We start from the raw sequence: 14,385 nt of genomic DNA, 5'->3' as shown, positions 1-14,385 counted from the left end.
AATAATGGAGATAGATATCCCATCTGCCACAGGATGAAAGGCGGGGTGCACCTTGGACTGTTCAATTGTCTGTCACAGGGCTAACACAGAGAGACAAACAAGCACTCACATCCACACCTACGAGCAATTTAGAAACACCAGTTAACCTGATCACACTAACTGTTTGGGAGGAACCCAGAGTACCCAGAGAGAACCAACACAGGCTCAGGGAGAACATGAAAACTCCTCACACTCCCCAGCCTATCTATTTCTTTAGCAGGTCTGTTCCTGCACATCAATCTAGGATGGATTACAAGCCCATTTCAAAACAATCTGAAGTCTATCAGCGATCAAAAAAGAGTTGGCAGTTCGTCCTGTAACCGGAAGGTTGCCGGTTCAAGCCCCGGCTTGGACAGTCTCGGTCGTTGTGTCCTTGGGCAAGACACTTCACCTACGGCCTACTGGTGATGGCCAGAGGGGCCAATGGCGCGATATGGCAGCCTCGCTTCTGTCAGTCCGCCCCGGGGCAGCTGTGGCTACGATCTCCACCAGTGTGTGAATGTGCGAGTGAATGAATAGTGGAATTGTAAAGCGCTTTGAGGGGTCCGAAAAGCGCAATATAAATGCAATCCATTATTATTATCATTCTACTGTGAGAAACATTAGTACATTAAGATGGAACGGCTTGTTTGCAAGGAAAAAGACTCTTCTCTAAAAGGAACATGGTTGCAGCCATTAGGTTTGCTAAAATGCATCTGAACAAACCACAAGACATCTGGAAAAATGCTCTTTGGATAAACAAGACCAAAGTGGAGATGTTTGGCCATAATGCAAAGCGCCGCTATTGGCAAAAACCAAACATAGCATATCAACACAAACACCTCATACCAACTGTCAAGCATGGTGGCAGAGGGGTGATGATTTGTGGTTGTTTTGCAGCTCTGTACCTTGGAGGCAAAGACCCCAGTCACCCATCACATGGACTCTTCACCCTCGTGCCCTCTGGGAGGCGCTACAGGAGCCTCCGGACTAAAATCCCAAGGTACCGGAACAGCTTCTTCCCCACAGCTGTCAGACTCCTGAACTCTGCCTCCTGACATCTGACCCATGTTAACACATGGACTGGACATACACACACACACAACCACCTACACACACAATGGACAACTGTACCCTCATACACACAATAATAACATGGACTGAACCACCACTCACAACCACTAGCACTTTATGTAGCCTCTGTAGAAATTATCCACATATCTTACTTATCTTAACTGCACTACTGTATAGTTCTGTGTAAATAATCATTCTGTACAATACCATAATTTTTAAATCTACAACTGTTTATAACCTGCATAGTTCACATTTCTGTATAGCTGTATATCTCATATTTCTGTATAGTTTTTCATATTTATATCCTGTTCATAGCCTGTACATAGCTTGTACTCACTACAGCCTGTACATACTTATAGTTATAGCATATTCATAACATACTTCATACCGTGTACATTATAACATACCATAATAGACCCATTTCATATACTTACATATCTATATTATTGCTAATATATATTTGTAATATATCTATATCATGGCTAAAGCACTTCTGGATGGATGCAAACTGCATTTCGTTGCCCTGTACCTGTGCATGTGCAATGACAATAAAGTTGAATTCTATTCTATTCTATTTAGTCAACCACAAAGTATTCTAGGGTCAAATGTGTCCAACAGCTGAAGCTTGGCTGAATCTGGGTCACGTAAGTGGACGATGAGCCCAGCAAATCAACAACAGAACGGCTGAAGAAGAAAAAAAAGAGTCCAAATGTTGCAACAGCCCAGTCAAAGTCCATACATCGCCATGATTGAAATGCTGCGGTGGGACCTGAAGAGATCTGTGCATAAACAAACGACCGCAGACCTCGATGAACTGAAGTGTGCCAAAATTCCTCCACAACACTGTGAGAAAACTTCATGTTTTTCTGCTAAAAGTGGTTCTACAAGCTGTTGAATCATGCGGCGTAATTCGTTCTTCACACACTTCTTCTGCTTTACCGCAGCTAACTGTTAAATAACGATCTGAGGTAGTATTTCAATCATTTTGAGACCTGGATTTTAAAAATTATCTCCTGATATGTAAAACCTCAGATCTGACAGAGAGAGTACAGTCTTCCGCCCCCCCCCCCCCCCCCCCCCCCCCCCCCCCCCCTTATTATATATAGTATAAATACAGCACAATAAAAAAAAATGGATGTGACATCTTCGGGGTGCCTGGCAACTTTACGGAGCCAAAACATAACAGTCAGCTCTGGTGAGTGATACCTCAAAATAACAGCGTAGTGCTATTTTGGCTGATCAAAGTCCTGCTATTGTTAAAACACAGCCATAATCTGTTGCAAAAAGAGTTATTTTTAACCAGGTGACAGGGCGGTGTTGGCCAGGTTTTCATTGTGTTCAGGCTGGCATGGGGCGCTACAGTATGTGAGCATGTGTGTGCTTGTGTGTCCGTGTGAACAATGTGTTTTTGTGTGACAGAGACACAGAGAGTGAGGTGCTTGACAGAGGGGAAGTGGTCTTTAGGAGTAGCGTCTGGCAGGCTGACCGCTCCACAATAGCAGCAGGGAGGACAGGACATCCTGCTTAAAGCCTAAACTGAGCTGAGACGCACACACACACACAGACACACAATGCTTTACACACCACCAGATGTCTTTAACCGTCTTAATTGCTGATGTTGAAGAACAAGCACTTAAAGAAGTGTGAGTCACACCGTGTGATAAGAGCATATTTCCTGAATGGTGTTTCACATCTTGACTACTGTAATTGAATCCAGATAGTGAGCCTAAACAAGCTACAGCTTCATGTAATCATCCAGAGGGTATCCCATTAATTTGGCAAGGCCTAATATAAGCCACAGTGGCATGTAAAACAGTGCAAACAATGCCATTTTCACATATATCCTTACAGTGACTTTCATCTGCCACCACCAAATCCACTTTAATTTATTCAGCCATCATCAGAGGGGCTGGATGCTAAAGCAGTATTAATAAAATTAAATGTGTAAATAATCAGAGTATTGGACCTATATTACCTCGACCTAGAGCCCCAAAACGTACCCCAATCACACAAACCCATATGCACTCCTCCCTCCTGCTTCTCTGTGTTTGGTAAGGGTAACTAAGCTGTGCGGCCCTGGCCAGGGCTTTGTGAGTCACACCAACCAGAACAAAGACCCCATTACTGCCACCACCGCCTCCTTCCCTCCCTCCCTGGCCTCTTCTTCTTGGACCCTTCTGTCCAACGCTCCTTTAATGCAATGATGAGTGTATTTCCTTTGCTTTTCTTCCCTTGCTTCTGCCCATCCTCTCATTCACGGGCTCCAGGAGGGTTTAGGGGTAGCCCCGTCATGCCGTACATGCCTCTCCCCTGACAACAAGGCTGGACAAAGGCAGCAAGGCAGTATAACACAGGAGTCTTGAGCTTTGTAGGCTCTTTTTGGACTGATGTTAACAGGAGTACAGTGGGCTTTACTCCTTTACTCCTGTGTGCATGTGTGACCTTAGTCCCTGAGACGGCATTAATCTCTGACCTGATTAGACACTCGATTGGGCAGAGCCCAGATCAATGCCGCTGGCTTTAACTGAGGCCTCCGAGAGCTACTACAGCTTGAGATCGAGGAGGAGTTGTTTACCCCACAGCACTGATAGGTGCAGCATGAGCAGCCATGGGTGAGTGCCCGTTTCTCCAGACTGAGAGGCGAGGCAGACAGGCTGACCAGACTGACCTCAACCTGCTCAGACTGAGCTGTTTGTCTTTGTGATATAATGGGCTGATGTTCCTCATTTCAAGGGAGTAAAAAGTCAGCTCTCAAAGACTGTATCAGCTCTTTTCCAAACATGGTCTTCTTGAAGGGGAAAATTGGCATTGCTCCAGGAGATAATTGAATTTAGTTTAATTTTAACCCTCTTTACTGTGTGATACAATAGATAAAAGCACTGTGTTACCATAGCTGTGTTGAGTGCTGAGCTTAGAAACAGTAAAAATCCATAAATACCTCTAATGATACATGAAAAAAGGACGTCCTTCATCCTAATAGCATAAACAATATAACCAAAGCTTTGTATTTAAAGTTCGGTTGTATATACTGTATATACAGCTGTTCATTAAGCAACCTACATGCATAGCTGTCTCTTAGTTAAAATTATCTCAGTGCAATAAACAGCTTTTTAGGGCCGGAAGGGGTGCCATTAAGAGGGGGCAATGGGGGCACTGGCCACCACCCAAGATTTGCTGCCCCCTCCAGTGGCCCCCCACTGGCAAGCGGAGATGGGCGTCCGATTACTTTTTTCAAGTAACGAGTAGTGTAAGAGATTACTATTGCAAAAAAGTAATTAGATTACTGTTACTTTCCCGTAAGCACGCTGTGTTACTCCGTTACTGCGTTACTGCGTTACTAAACCTTCATGATTTTGTTTGTGAGAGTGTCTCATGACAGTGACGTAAGCATGTGCGACGCTCGTGGCAGCAACAGACGTGTGCAGATCAACAATGGATAATATGGAGTGATGGAGAGAGTACGACCGTGCAGTTTAAAGCATGGCCGTACTTACATTACTTTAAGTTTTAGTCCGTAAAAAGTGACAAATAACATTAGCGTACACTGTACACTCTGCATGGGAAGAAAACTTCTGTCTACAGCGAAAAATCAAACTTCAAATCTGAGCGAGCGCCTAGCACGCCGCCACGGGAACGTGACATTCACAGAGAAACCCCCGGATCCCCCTGCGGACATGACTGCGACACCAGGCAAACCTCCACCTGCTCCACTCCTGCTAAACAGGTGAACATAGATTTAAGAGCGACAGGACTTAGTGCCGCTGAATCTTTGATTTTATTTATTTTCTGCTGTGTTTTACTTGCATCTATTTGAAAGAGTGTAAACAGAATATGCAGAATGTGCAGAAAATAAGTTTAAATGTTAAACAATTTCTTCAAGTCAAAAACTGTTTCATATAGTTAAATCTTTGCTTAATGCGTAAAATTAAAAGATTAAAACTCATAAAACGTTTTCTATTTGATTCAATTTCATATGATGGATTATGAATAAAAAATAGAATTGGGCTGAAAGGTCTGTTGCTTTATTACGTATTCACGTTGTGTATCATGTTTTTTAAAAAATTACTAAGTAACTAATTACTTTTGAAAATGAGTAATCAGTAAAGTAGCGGGATTACTTTTTAAAGAAGTAATCAGTAATTAGTTACTAATTAGTTTTTTCAAGTAACTTTACCAACACTGCTGTCAAGACTGTCCTATGCTGGTATTAATTCTAATAAACGTGAGCAAACGAGAGCGACACCCTACAATGAGTTGAAACATTAACTTCTTATTTATTCCTGCTTAAAACTGATTATTATGAATTTCAAAATCTTATTTGGTTTTCAGTGTTATCATCTTTAACAGCAGGAAATTAACTAGGCATATATTTCTTGTCTCTCTTTTTGACATATTTGTCAAGTAACCTGTATTTGACAACACTATAATAAAACTGGAAATTCTGTATTTGGTGCGACACTCCACATGACCACTGCTATGAAAACATTCTGGAGACGCAACTGCAGCAGAAACTTGAGAAATCTCTGCTGGAAACATGTAACAGTTTATAAATATTTTATTTATACATCAGAATTAAGGAGGAAAAAATACTTTTCCTGTATATTGTGAGTACGTTTGCAGGTAAAAAAAAAAATCAGTTAAATACAGTGAAATGAACGTGTGTCACAGCTCAAGGGATGGACATGCTAACCTGTCTAGAACAGGTCTGCAACCTTTACTATCCTAAAAGCCTTTATGTGCGTTATCTTTCTGATTTCTCATCCACAGGAAGAGATCCATGCCATCACACAGATTCACCAGAATAAATGAGAACAAGGCGTCAGGTGGTAGAAGTAGGCTATGATGAACTTTTTTTGCTGTTGTTTTTTTTTTAATATACATTTATATTCACACTCAGTCTGAGTGTGGTTTTTTTTTCTCCTCCTCTTACCTCATGTTATGTATTTTGTTGTTTTTTTTCCTATCAGCCTACCTTTCTGACATGTCTCCCCAATGTGATGTTTGTGTAAAGTTGGTCAGAAGGTTCCTTTGTGAGTGCGCATGCGCCATTAGCGCGCTGCCTGCTGTAACCCTAATTTCCTTCGGGATTAATAAAGTATTCTGATTCTGATTCTGATTAACAACATGTAAAACTGTAACTTACTGTCAGTTTAATCAGTTGGCGAAAATCTGCACATTAATTGATAGATTTCTTTACAGACATCATAGCTGCAACAGTGTGACAAAGCATGTGGCTTAATGATCTGGACTGATGGATTTTTCTTTCTTTGACACTGGAAAAATGAAACAGCCCAAATGAGGGCGCTGTTGAACTACATGTCAAAACAAGAGGCCATTCTGTACTGTTATATGTTACTGACTGTTTCATTGGTAACAAATGACATGTTTTTGATGAACGTATCACAACCTCATCTTCAAGAAATGTTAGGACAAATAAATCAGGTCCTATCAGGACTGTTGGCAATGAGTGGATACAGGTTTGGTCCATTTGCTAATTAGGAAAAGTCAAACACAGAAAGAGTTTTAAAGTGGCCGACAGGCAGGTTGTTGGTGACTTTCACATGATAGAGTTTTAAGCATAAAAAAAAGAGTAGATAAACTCGAGGAGCATGGCAGCCTTCCTGAGAATCATGGTTAGCAGGATCAGAGAAGAAGTGAAACCCAGGCCACAAGCACGGAGGCAAAACAGCAGACGCATTATTATTACAGATAAAGGCAGTGGGAGAAAACAGGAACAGGAGAAGGAAAATACCCAAGGTATGAAAAATTTCAACTTCAGCCTTATATTTAAAATTGAAAGACAACACATCAAAGATCAAAGCTGAGAGAAGATGAAGTCTAAATGTCAGAGGGCTCATTACAGACATACAAACTTCGGTCCGTAAACCTTTGATGCAAAGGCCCATGTTGATTTGAGGTGAAATGACCCAGTTACCACGGTCTCTCCTTTACAGCCTGTAGTGCAGATGAACCTTGACTCGTTCGAGAGAACAAACAGGACATGTTGTTATTTTTAAAAGTGTAACCTCCCACATTGTTCCCCTGTGAGTGACAGCTGCGATGCCAAAGTAGTCTGCGTAGGGCCACCACTGCCAAACATCACGGGAAGGAAGCGGCCACCGAGGCCCCTCTTTCTTAAGCTGTTCCTCGCTTTTCAGCTTTAATTGATTTCTTCCAGGAACACTTGAGTTTGCAGCTACACACTGATACACACAAACACAGTAGTAAATAGGTTAGCATAGAAGCAGAGTTCCTCGATCCTCTTCAGTCTTTTACACTGTGTCAGGAGCTCCTTGGAGTGGATTATGTAAAGAAGCAGAGCAAGCAGCTCTGTGCTTCCTTCTGCTGGACACACCGCACACTGCAAGAACAAACTCTGGATTCAGTCACAAGTACGTGGAAGCTGCTGCTCACATTAACTTTGAACCATGTAATGTGTTCACCCCTCTCTGTGGTTGGAACTTCCTTAATTTCATCATGTATGGCAGCGACAGAGCACATATTTCTCGGCACTGACTGCTGTGTGTGACGTGGTTATGTCGCAGATTCTATCCAGATGTAAGCACCTGTCGTTATCTTGAATCTCTCATGTGCTTTGTGACAAATGTGAGGAGTTCAGGTATGACTGTGGTGGTTGGTTAGATCATGTCTTGATACAGCCCTGCCTGCCAAGCTGAGTGTTTGTGGCTTTGGTCCTGCCCAAAGTTACCCACATTTCACTAACCATCCATCAAATCGTTTAGGAAAATTATTTTCCAATCAGCGTGTGCGCATTTGTACTATCCACATAGTAACAAATTAAATCAATAGAAGACATTACGGAAATTACACTGAGGCCATTTCCATTCATTAGAGCTTCCTTGTGACCCATCCCAGTTTGTTGTTTTTGTTGTTGTTGTTTTCCGTTTTGCCGCACAAAAGAAATGATGAAAAGCTGCAGTGAACTGGAAACCTTTTAGAAAAGACTGTTATGAGCTCTAGTGTGCGGTTTTACCACGGCAAACCTTTTATTGTGTTGCACTCTGGTATTAACACCATTTCCTGGGCTGGCTGCCAGTTTAAATAAGGGAGAGACAACAAGTGAGCGCGCATTTGCACGTAAAGCTGATCATGTCATATAAGCCTCTCAAAAATCAAGTGTGAAAGCCGTGTGTGTTCAGATTCCCATTTAAAGGATGTTTTGTCCTGTTGCAACACATTTTGTTGTACCAAAAGTATTTGTTTTTTTAGTAATATATGTCAATACATCATTTTAAACTCCAAGCAAATTTCAGGTGTTACTCCAAGTAATGTTAAAAAAAACTAAACTTGCTTTTAGTTTGTGTTTACACATGAAAAGTTGCATTTAAAAGAATTAAACAGTCTTTTTATGTCTGACAGTCAGACGTTCCTCTGCTCAGTTCATAAAACACTGTACATAAAAGATGGGCATTAAATGTGGTTACTGAAAAGTGAAACGGCTTAAATGTGAACTCTTTTTGAATCGTCGTGCCGAGCAGGGTGTGACGACTTTGAATACAAAGAAAAGAAGAATTGTTTAGAAGTTTATGAGAAAATTACACTAATTCATATTTGATATGTGACCTCAGTAAAGAGCTTCCTAATGAGTTAATGGTTATAGTCACATGTTTTAACTCTTACTGAATATAACATTACATTAATTTTGTCAATTATAGTCCCATTAAGACTCAAACAGATGCAGATAAAGCATGTTTTAGTGCATGGCTCCGCCTGTACACAGCAAATTCAAAAGTGTTAAATTTTTTGGTGTTAATAGTCTCCTTGCAAAAGTAGAGTTAATTTTACTCTAAGCAGAGTCACATTCTTTTAATGTAACTCTGAGGTGTAAAATGATAGTAGTTAAAATCGAGTGTTAAAAATGAGTGTTTCTATTTCAAATCTGGAGGTGTTACAATGGAAACATTAACTCCTGACCTCTTAACTCTGAACTCCTACAGGGGCTATGACACCAACAGAGTAAATTCACAGACTCCGCCCCCAGCACGGCTCCAATCGAAGCTGAAGTGAAGCCGTTTCAGAACATTTTGCTCTACATATTTGAGTTGTTTGCCATGCTTGGTAAGTCATTTTTTCAAAGATTGTTTCAATTGTTATTAGCTTTTACTTCTGTGGCTCTTTGGAGTTGAGACAAAGCTGTGTGAAAGGCATTAGCCATGTTGCTCGCTGATAGCATAATATTCTGTTTTAGCTAGCTGAAAGGTATTGTTTGCGGGCAAATACCACAGCCTTGAAAAAAAGCTTGCATGTGAATTTTCAGTCAAACTTTTGGTCAAATACACCTAAAACAATGTCTAGAATGTGAAATGTTGGTATAATGGTGCTACTTGAAGCCTGAAAACGATCGCCCATAAAAATAAAAAAAAACCGAGCAAACAGCAGTAGCAGACGCCCTGACTGGGTTCTACGGTAGCATTTAGATCCCTCCAGAGTTTTGTGCACACGGTTTAGGTAAAAATGAAAAAAGTTGAGGTTTTACATTTAGTTCAGTATTACCTGTTGCCTGTGTCCTTGTCTTTTGGGAAAATACTTTACACAAGTAATGGCTCAAAGAGGATTCCTTTTTTTTTTTTTTTACTGTGCTGCAATTGTTTACTGGATTATTTGTGCCGTTAATTAGTGTCAACTAATTTTTATTCAATCTCCACACAGGATATGCTTGTGAAGATGGAATATGGGGGAGAGCAGAAGTGCGTTGAAGTTCCACAAAGGGATGAATGAAGGACATGCATATTGTATTGAAGAAATAAGTGATGAGAATGCTGTTATTTGCATTTACCATGTCAGACCTTTTGATAAACAAAATTCTAATGAAAGTGAGAACATGTACACTGTTACATCTTTCAGAAAATGTTTTGAAATTGTGGTGCACAGTTCAGAATAAATGTTTTTCAAAAACCATTGCATCTTTTTAGTAAATGTTTATTTCCAAAAGAAATTTCTAGAAGTTCAGAACAGTAAAATTCCCGCTTTTTAGAATGAATTAGAAGATAACTCTTACGTAGTTAAACTAAAATACTCTTTGAGAGTTAATATATAAACTCTTAACACCAAGTGTTAAATTATCAACTCCAGACAGATTTGGTGTTTAACACTAAATCAGAGTTAACGTACCAACTCTCCAAAAAGAGTTAAATTAACACTCTCTGGTGTGGACCCATATAGACACTTTAATAGTGTTGAAATCAAATCCGACAGTGTTAATTTGGACATGCTGGATTTGCTGTGTAACAGATAAAAAACAAAAATTCCGAAGATTAACCCCTCGATGCCTAGTGTACCACATATGATACAAAGAATGTACTGAAAAACCTGAATAAACTCCACAATGCAGCTTTTTCCCCCAAATGCCAGATAAAGCAAATATGATACAAATTAAAAGTCCATCCATTCTCTTTTCCTTGTATCCTTATCAGAGTTGCTGGGATAAGCTGGAGCCTACCTCAGCTGTCATAGGGCGAGAGGTGGACTCAAATTAAAGGTCAAATTAAAGGTCATTTATGGAAATTAAAATGTTATTAATTTTTAAAGCAAATTCCTCAGATCATTCATAAAGCTAATTTTCCTCAATGATGATCTGTTTCTGAAAAATCACTTTCATTTTACTCTGAAGCTCCTGAACTGGATAAGTGGCTATGCAAATGGGAATTCAGATGATGGGTTAGTCACTGATTAGTTGTCTATTTATGACTACTGTAAGTATGAAACACTTGTATTTCCTGTTCCAGCTGAACAGAAGGCCTAGTGTAACTTCTACTTTGCTTTCTGTAGTCAAATTCATGTTTATTAACATTTTAAAGCATTCATTTTTACATTAGTATATTTTTTTTATTGGTTTTATAAATTAAAATCAAATAGTCTGTATGACAGATTATTCGCAGAAAAGCTTACATAGTCTGGCTTGTAAAATAAGTTTTTATAAATAAGATTTTGTTTTTGTATAAATACAACCATTTCTCCTCCTCTTACAAAGGTCTAATGATAAGAACTCTTTTTCCTCTGTGGTTGACCATAGAAGATGGTGTAATGCAGCCATGAATTCACCAGCCATAACATCTTCCTCAGATAACACGAGAAGGTAGGCAGGGAGGGGGGAAGCACGATGCCAGGAGGGGAAATCTGAGCATCCTGAAATGCTGAGGGGTCCTGCAATGTTTTGCAGTGTAGCAAAGACGTGAGTTCCAGCAGCACAAGCATCCAGGCCAGACGGCAGCTGAGCTGCGCCCAGCGAGAAGTCCTGAATCTCCGAGTCTGCTGAGGCCAGCGTGACACCAGCGTGGCCTCGAGTCCCAGCAGACCCAACAGCAGCAGAGAGGCCAGCTGATGTGCATCAAGCAGCTGATGACAGAGCACTTTTGCGGCCTCTCTCCACCAAACCAATTTCCCGTCCTTCATAAAACTCACCTCCTCCTTCCAGCCCGCCTCCTCCATCCACTTGCCCAGGGTCGCTCCCAGCTGAATCGCCCAGTGCAGCAGCACCAGGCTATCTGAGTGAGCCAGTTGGCTCAGGAGGACAGTGGAGGGCTTGGTGGAGATGTGAGGGGAGCGCAGGAGCAACAGAGCACACAGGCTGAATACACAGCCCAGGAGCAGGGGGAGGCCCACCCCATGGGGGAACAGCAGCACCGTCACCAGCTTCAGCAGTAAAAACCTGCGTAGCCATCCTTTGGAGGCCGGGTGCACCCCTTTTGTGACTGAACCAGGAAGGCAGAGGCAGCTTATCTCCCAGATCGACTTTAAAAGTTGATGCGACCTGCAGAGAGTGCAGCACGGGGCGGTTAGCTCAGAATGACATAAAACAGTTTAGACACTAAATAATTCTCTAAATTGTCGCTGCCTCACCACAGACTCACTGCTGACTTATCTCGTCTACATAGATTTCTTAATGCTGTTCTCTATTTTTATGAGTAGGCAGTACTACTCATGAAGGCAGAAACCCAGGCAAGCAAACAAACCACTGATAAATTTCTCAGCTTTACAGGAGTCTTAAGATGACTCATGTTAACTTCATTTAGCCTATAAGTCAAGTTACACTGAAAAATACAGCAGTAAGTTATGCTTTTAATTGGAAAATAAATATAACGTGCAAACTTTTAAAATTTCCTAAGCAAAATAGCTATATACCAGTTTATGTGTATAAAAACTCTCATGATTCACAGTATGTATGTATTCAAACCTTAGCTAAAGCTATCTGGAAAACAATACGTTTGAAACTGCTCTTATTAATTATAAAAGTTAGCTTCATTTAGATCAGGGGTGGGCAACTCCAGGCCTCGAGTGCCGGTGTCCTGCAGGTTTTAGATGTGTCCTTGATCCATCACAGCTGATTCAAATGGCTAAATTACCTCCCCAACATGTCTTGAAGCTCTCCAGAGGCCTGGGAACAAACTAATTATTTGATTCAGGTGTGTTGGCCCAGGGTGAGATCTAAAACCTGCAGGAAACCAGCACTCGAGTCCTGGAGTTGCCTACCCCTGATTTAGATCATTTCCTCAGCTTTGTTAACCTTCGTCTATCGCTTCTGATATCTAAGGAACTCACCTGTGTATAGACAGGAAGTCGCGACTGAAGGTCATTGCCCTGTTTCACCTCTTGTGCGTTGATCTCTTCTTTTAAAAAAATCACATTTTAGCCCCTCATCCCAGCCCGGCTGCCGGCGTGGGCAAATGGAAAACAGTGAGTGTGAGGAGCCCCAGCTCTCTTCTCCTTATTAGTGCCGGTTGCTTCAGCTCAGTTGGCTCATTCTCACTCTGTGGTGTCATGTCTGTGAGCAAAGCTGAATCTGACTCACAAGGGCAGAGGATCTGTGCCCAAGAGTTATCTTTTCACAGCGGACATCAGCCTAACCTGTATGTTTTTCAATGTGGCACAGAGACAAAAAGGAGTTTCCTCAAAGAGCCTTTTATACAGACTAATATCAAACCAGTAACTAATACAGCTTCATATAATTTTGTCTTTTTTCTTTTTAGATGTATGATTGAAGAGTTGACTAAACAGCCAGCATGTGCTGTCAACATCTCATGTATTGCTGTAGGGCAGGTAGAGACATGCACACAACAAGGATATGATCACTACAACTGCTGCCAGCTAAGAATGACTCATGACTTGACTCACTTTGACATTAGTTGTATTCAGTTCAAGTTTGTTTATACAGCACCTAGTTACAACAGCAGCCACCCAAAGTCACTTTGTTCTGCAAGCTAACAACCGCACGAAAACCCCAACAATCAGATGATTCCCTATGAATGAACTCTATGCAGCAGTGGGAGGGGAAAACTCTTGTAAGAGGAAGAAACTTCTGGCAGAACCAGCTATGGGTTGGGGGCGATGGGAAAGACTGGACGTGTAGCAGTGGGGAGAAAAAAGAGGTGACTGGAGAAGAAACCAGCGGATCACACAAAGTCCGGGAGTCTGAGCCTATAGCGGCGTAACTAAGGGACGGTTCAGGGTCACCACATCCGACACAAAGACTAATCTTAAAAGTAGAGAGGGTGTCTAACTGGCCCAAATGGACACAAACGGTCTAATGGCTGAAGGCTGTTAGGACGTTTTTGTATGAGGAGAAAGCTTTTAAATTAAACTCTGTGATTAAGAGGAGGTAATGAAGAGAAGCTAGTACAGGAGAAAAATGCTCTATCTTTCTGCTCTGTTGCAGTACTGTCACTGCAGCTTTTTGGATTAACTGCACAGCCTGATAATAATGAATTACAGTAGCCCAGCCTAGAAGTAATGAATGCACAGACTAAGACGGGATGTTTCTGCGATATTGGGCAGATGAATGAAAGGCTGTCCTAGATATTTGTTAATGTGTGGATTGAAGGGCATATGCTGTTTAAAAACAACTCTTGGGTTCCCCACAGTGTTACTGGAGACCAAGGTACTGCCATCCAGAGTAAGACATGCCTAGTTTAACTAGATGATTTGTGCCCCCTGGCTTCACAGATAAATAAAGCTTGGTATCATTTGCAAAGCAGTAAAATTATATACTGTGTTTTCTAATAATACTGCCAGGGGAAACACGTATAACGTAAATAGCGTTGCTCCCAGCAAAGAACCCTGAAGTCCACGATTAACTTTTGCATGTGAAGAAAAGCCATTTACATCCAAAAATCTGAGTTTATCAGATGTGATTGAAACCACTGCTGCACATTTCCTTTAATACCAATCCTATTATTGGAAATATTAAAGATAATAAAGGAAAATGCCAATTTTATTTAACCTCCTAGGACCTGGTGTACACATATGTGGACATCACATTCTGGGTTGTCTAGACCA

At 41.2% G+C, this 14,385-nt stretch overlaps 1 protein-coding gene across 1 annotated transcript; it reads right to left on the bottom strand.

Moving 5' to 3' along the window:
- Positions 1–11,085: 11,085 nt before the first annotated feature.
- On the bottom strand, positions 11,086–12,686 carry LOC146638460 (uncharacterized). The gene is made up of 2 exons (XM_085368705.1): positions 12,652–12,686; positions 11,086–11,863 (listed from the first exon to the last, which is right to left on the bottom strand). Exons 1-2 carry the CDS (start codon positions 12,684–12,686, stop codon positions 11,086–11,088), a joined length of 813 nt encoding a protein of 270 aa, XP_085224831.1.
- Between the last annotated feature and the right edge of the window lie 1,699 nt (positions 12,687–14,385).

Source organism: Diplotaxodon limnothrissa, linkage group LG2 (assembly GCF_057381915.1).
Source record: "Diplotaxodon limnothrissa isolate DT_005_m linkage group LG2, D_limnothrissa_male_GT1.1, whole genome shotgun sequence".
In the NCBI taxonomy this organism is placed as follows: Eukaryota; Metazoa; Chordata; class Actinopteri; order Cichliformes; family Cichlidae; genus Diplotaxodon; species Diplotaxodon limnothrissa.
Note: the sequence above shows the minus strand (reverse complement) of the source record. Positions and strands in the feature narration are given on the sequence as shown.

Excerpts from the sequence above, each read along its gene's own strand:
- LOC146638460 (XM_085368705.1), bottom strand. The coding sequence starts at position 12,686 with ATGACCTTCAGTCGCGACTTCCTGTCTATACACAG. Across the intron at positions 11,864-12,651 it reads GACTTCCTGTCTATACACAG|GTCGCATCAACTTTTAAAGT; the intron begins GTGAGTTCCTTA and ends CACTCTCTGCAG.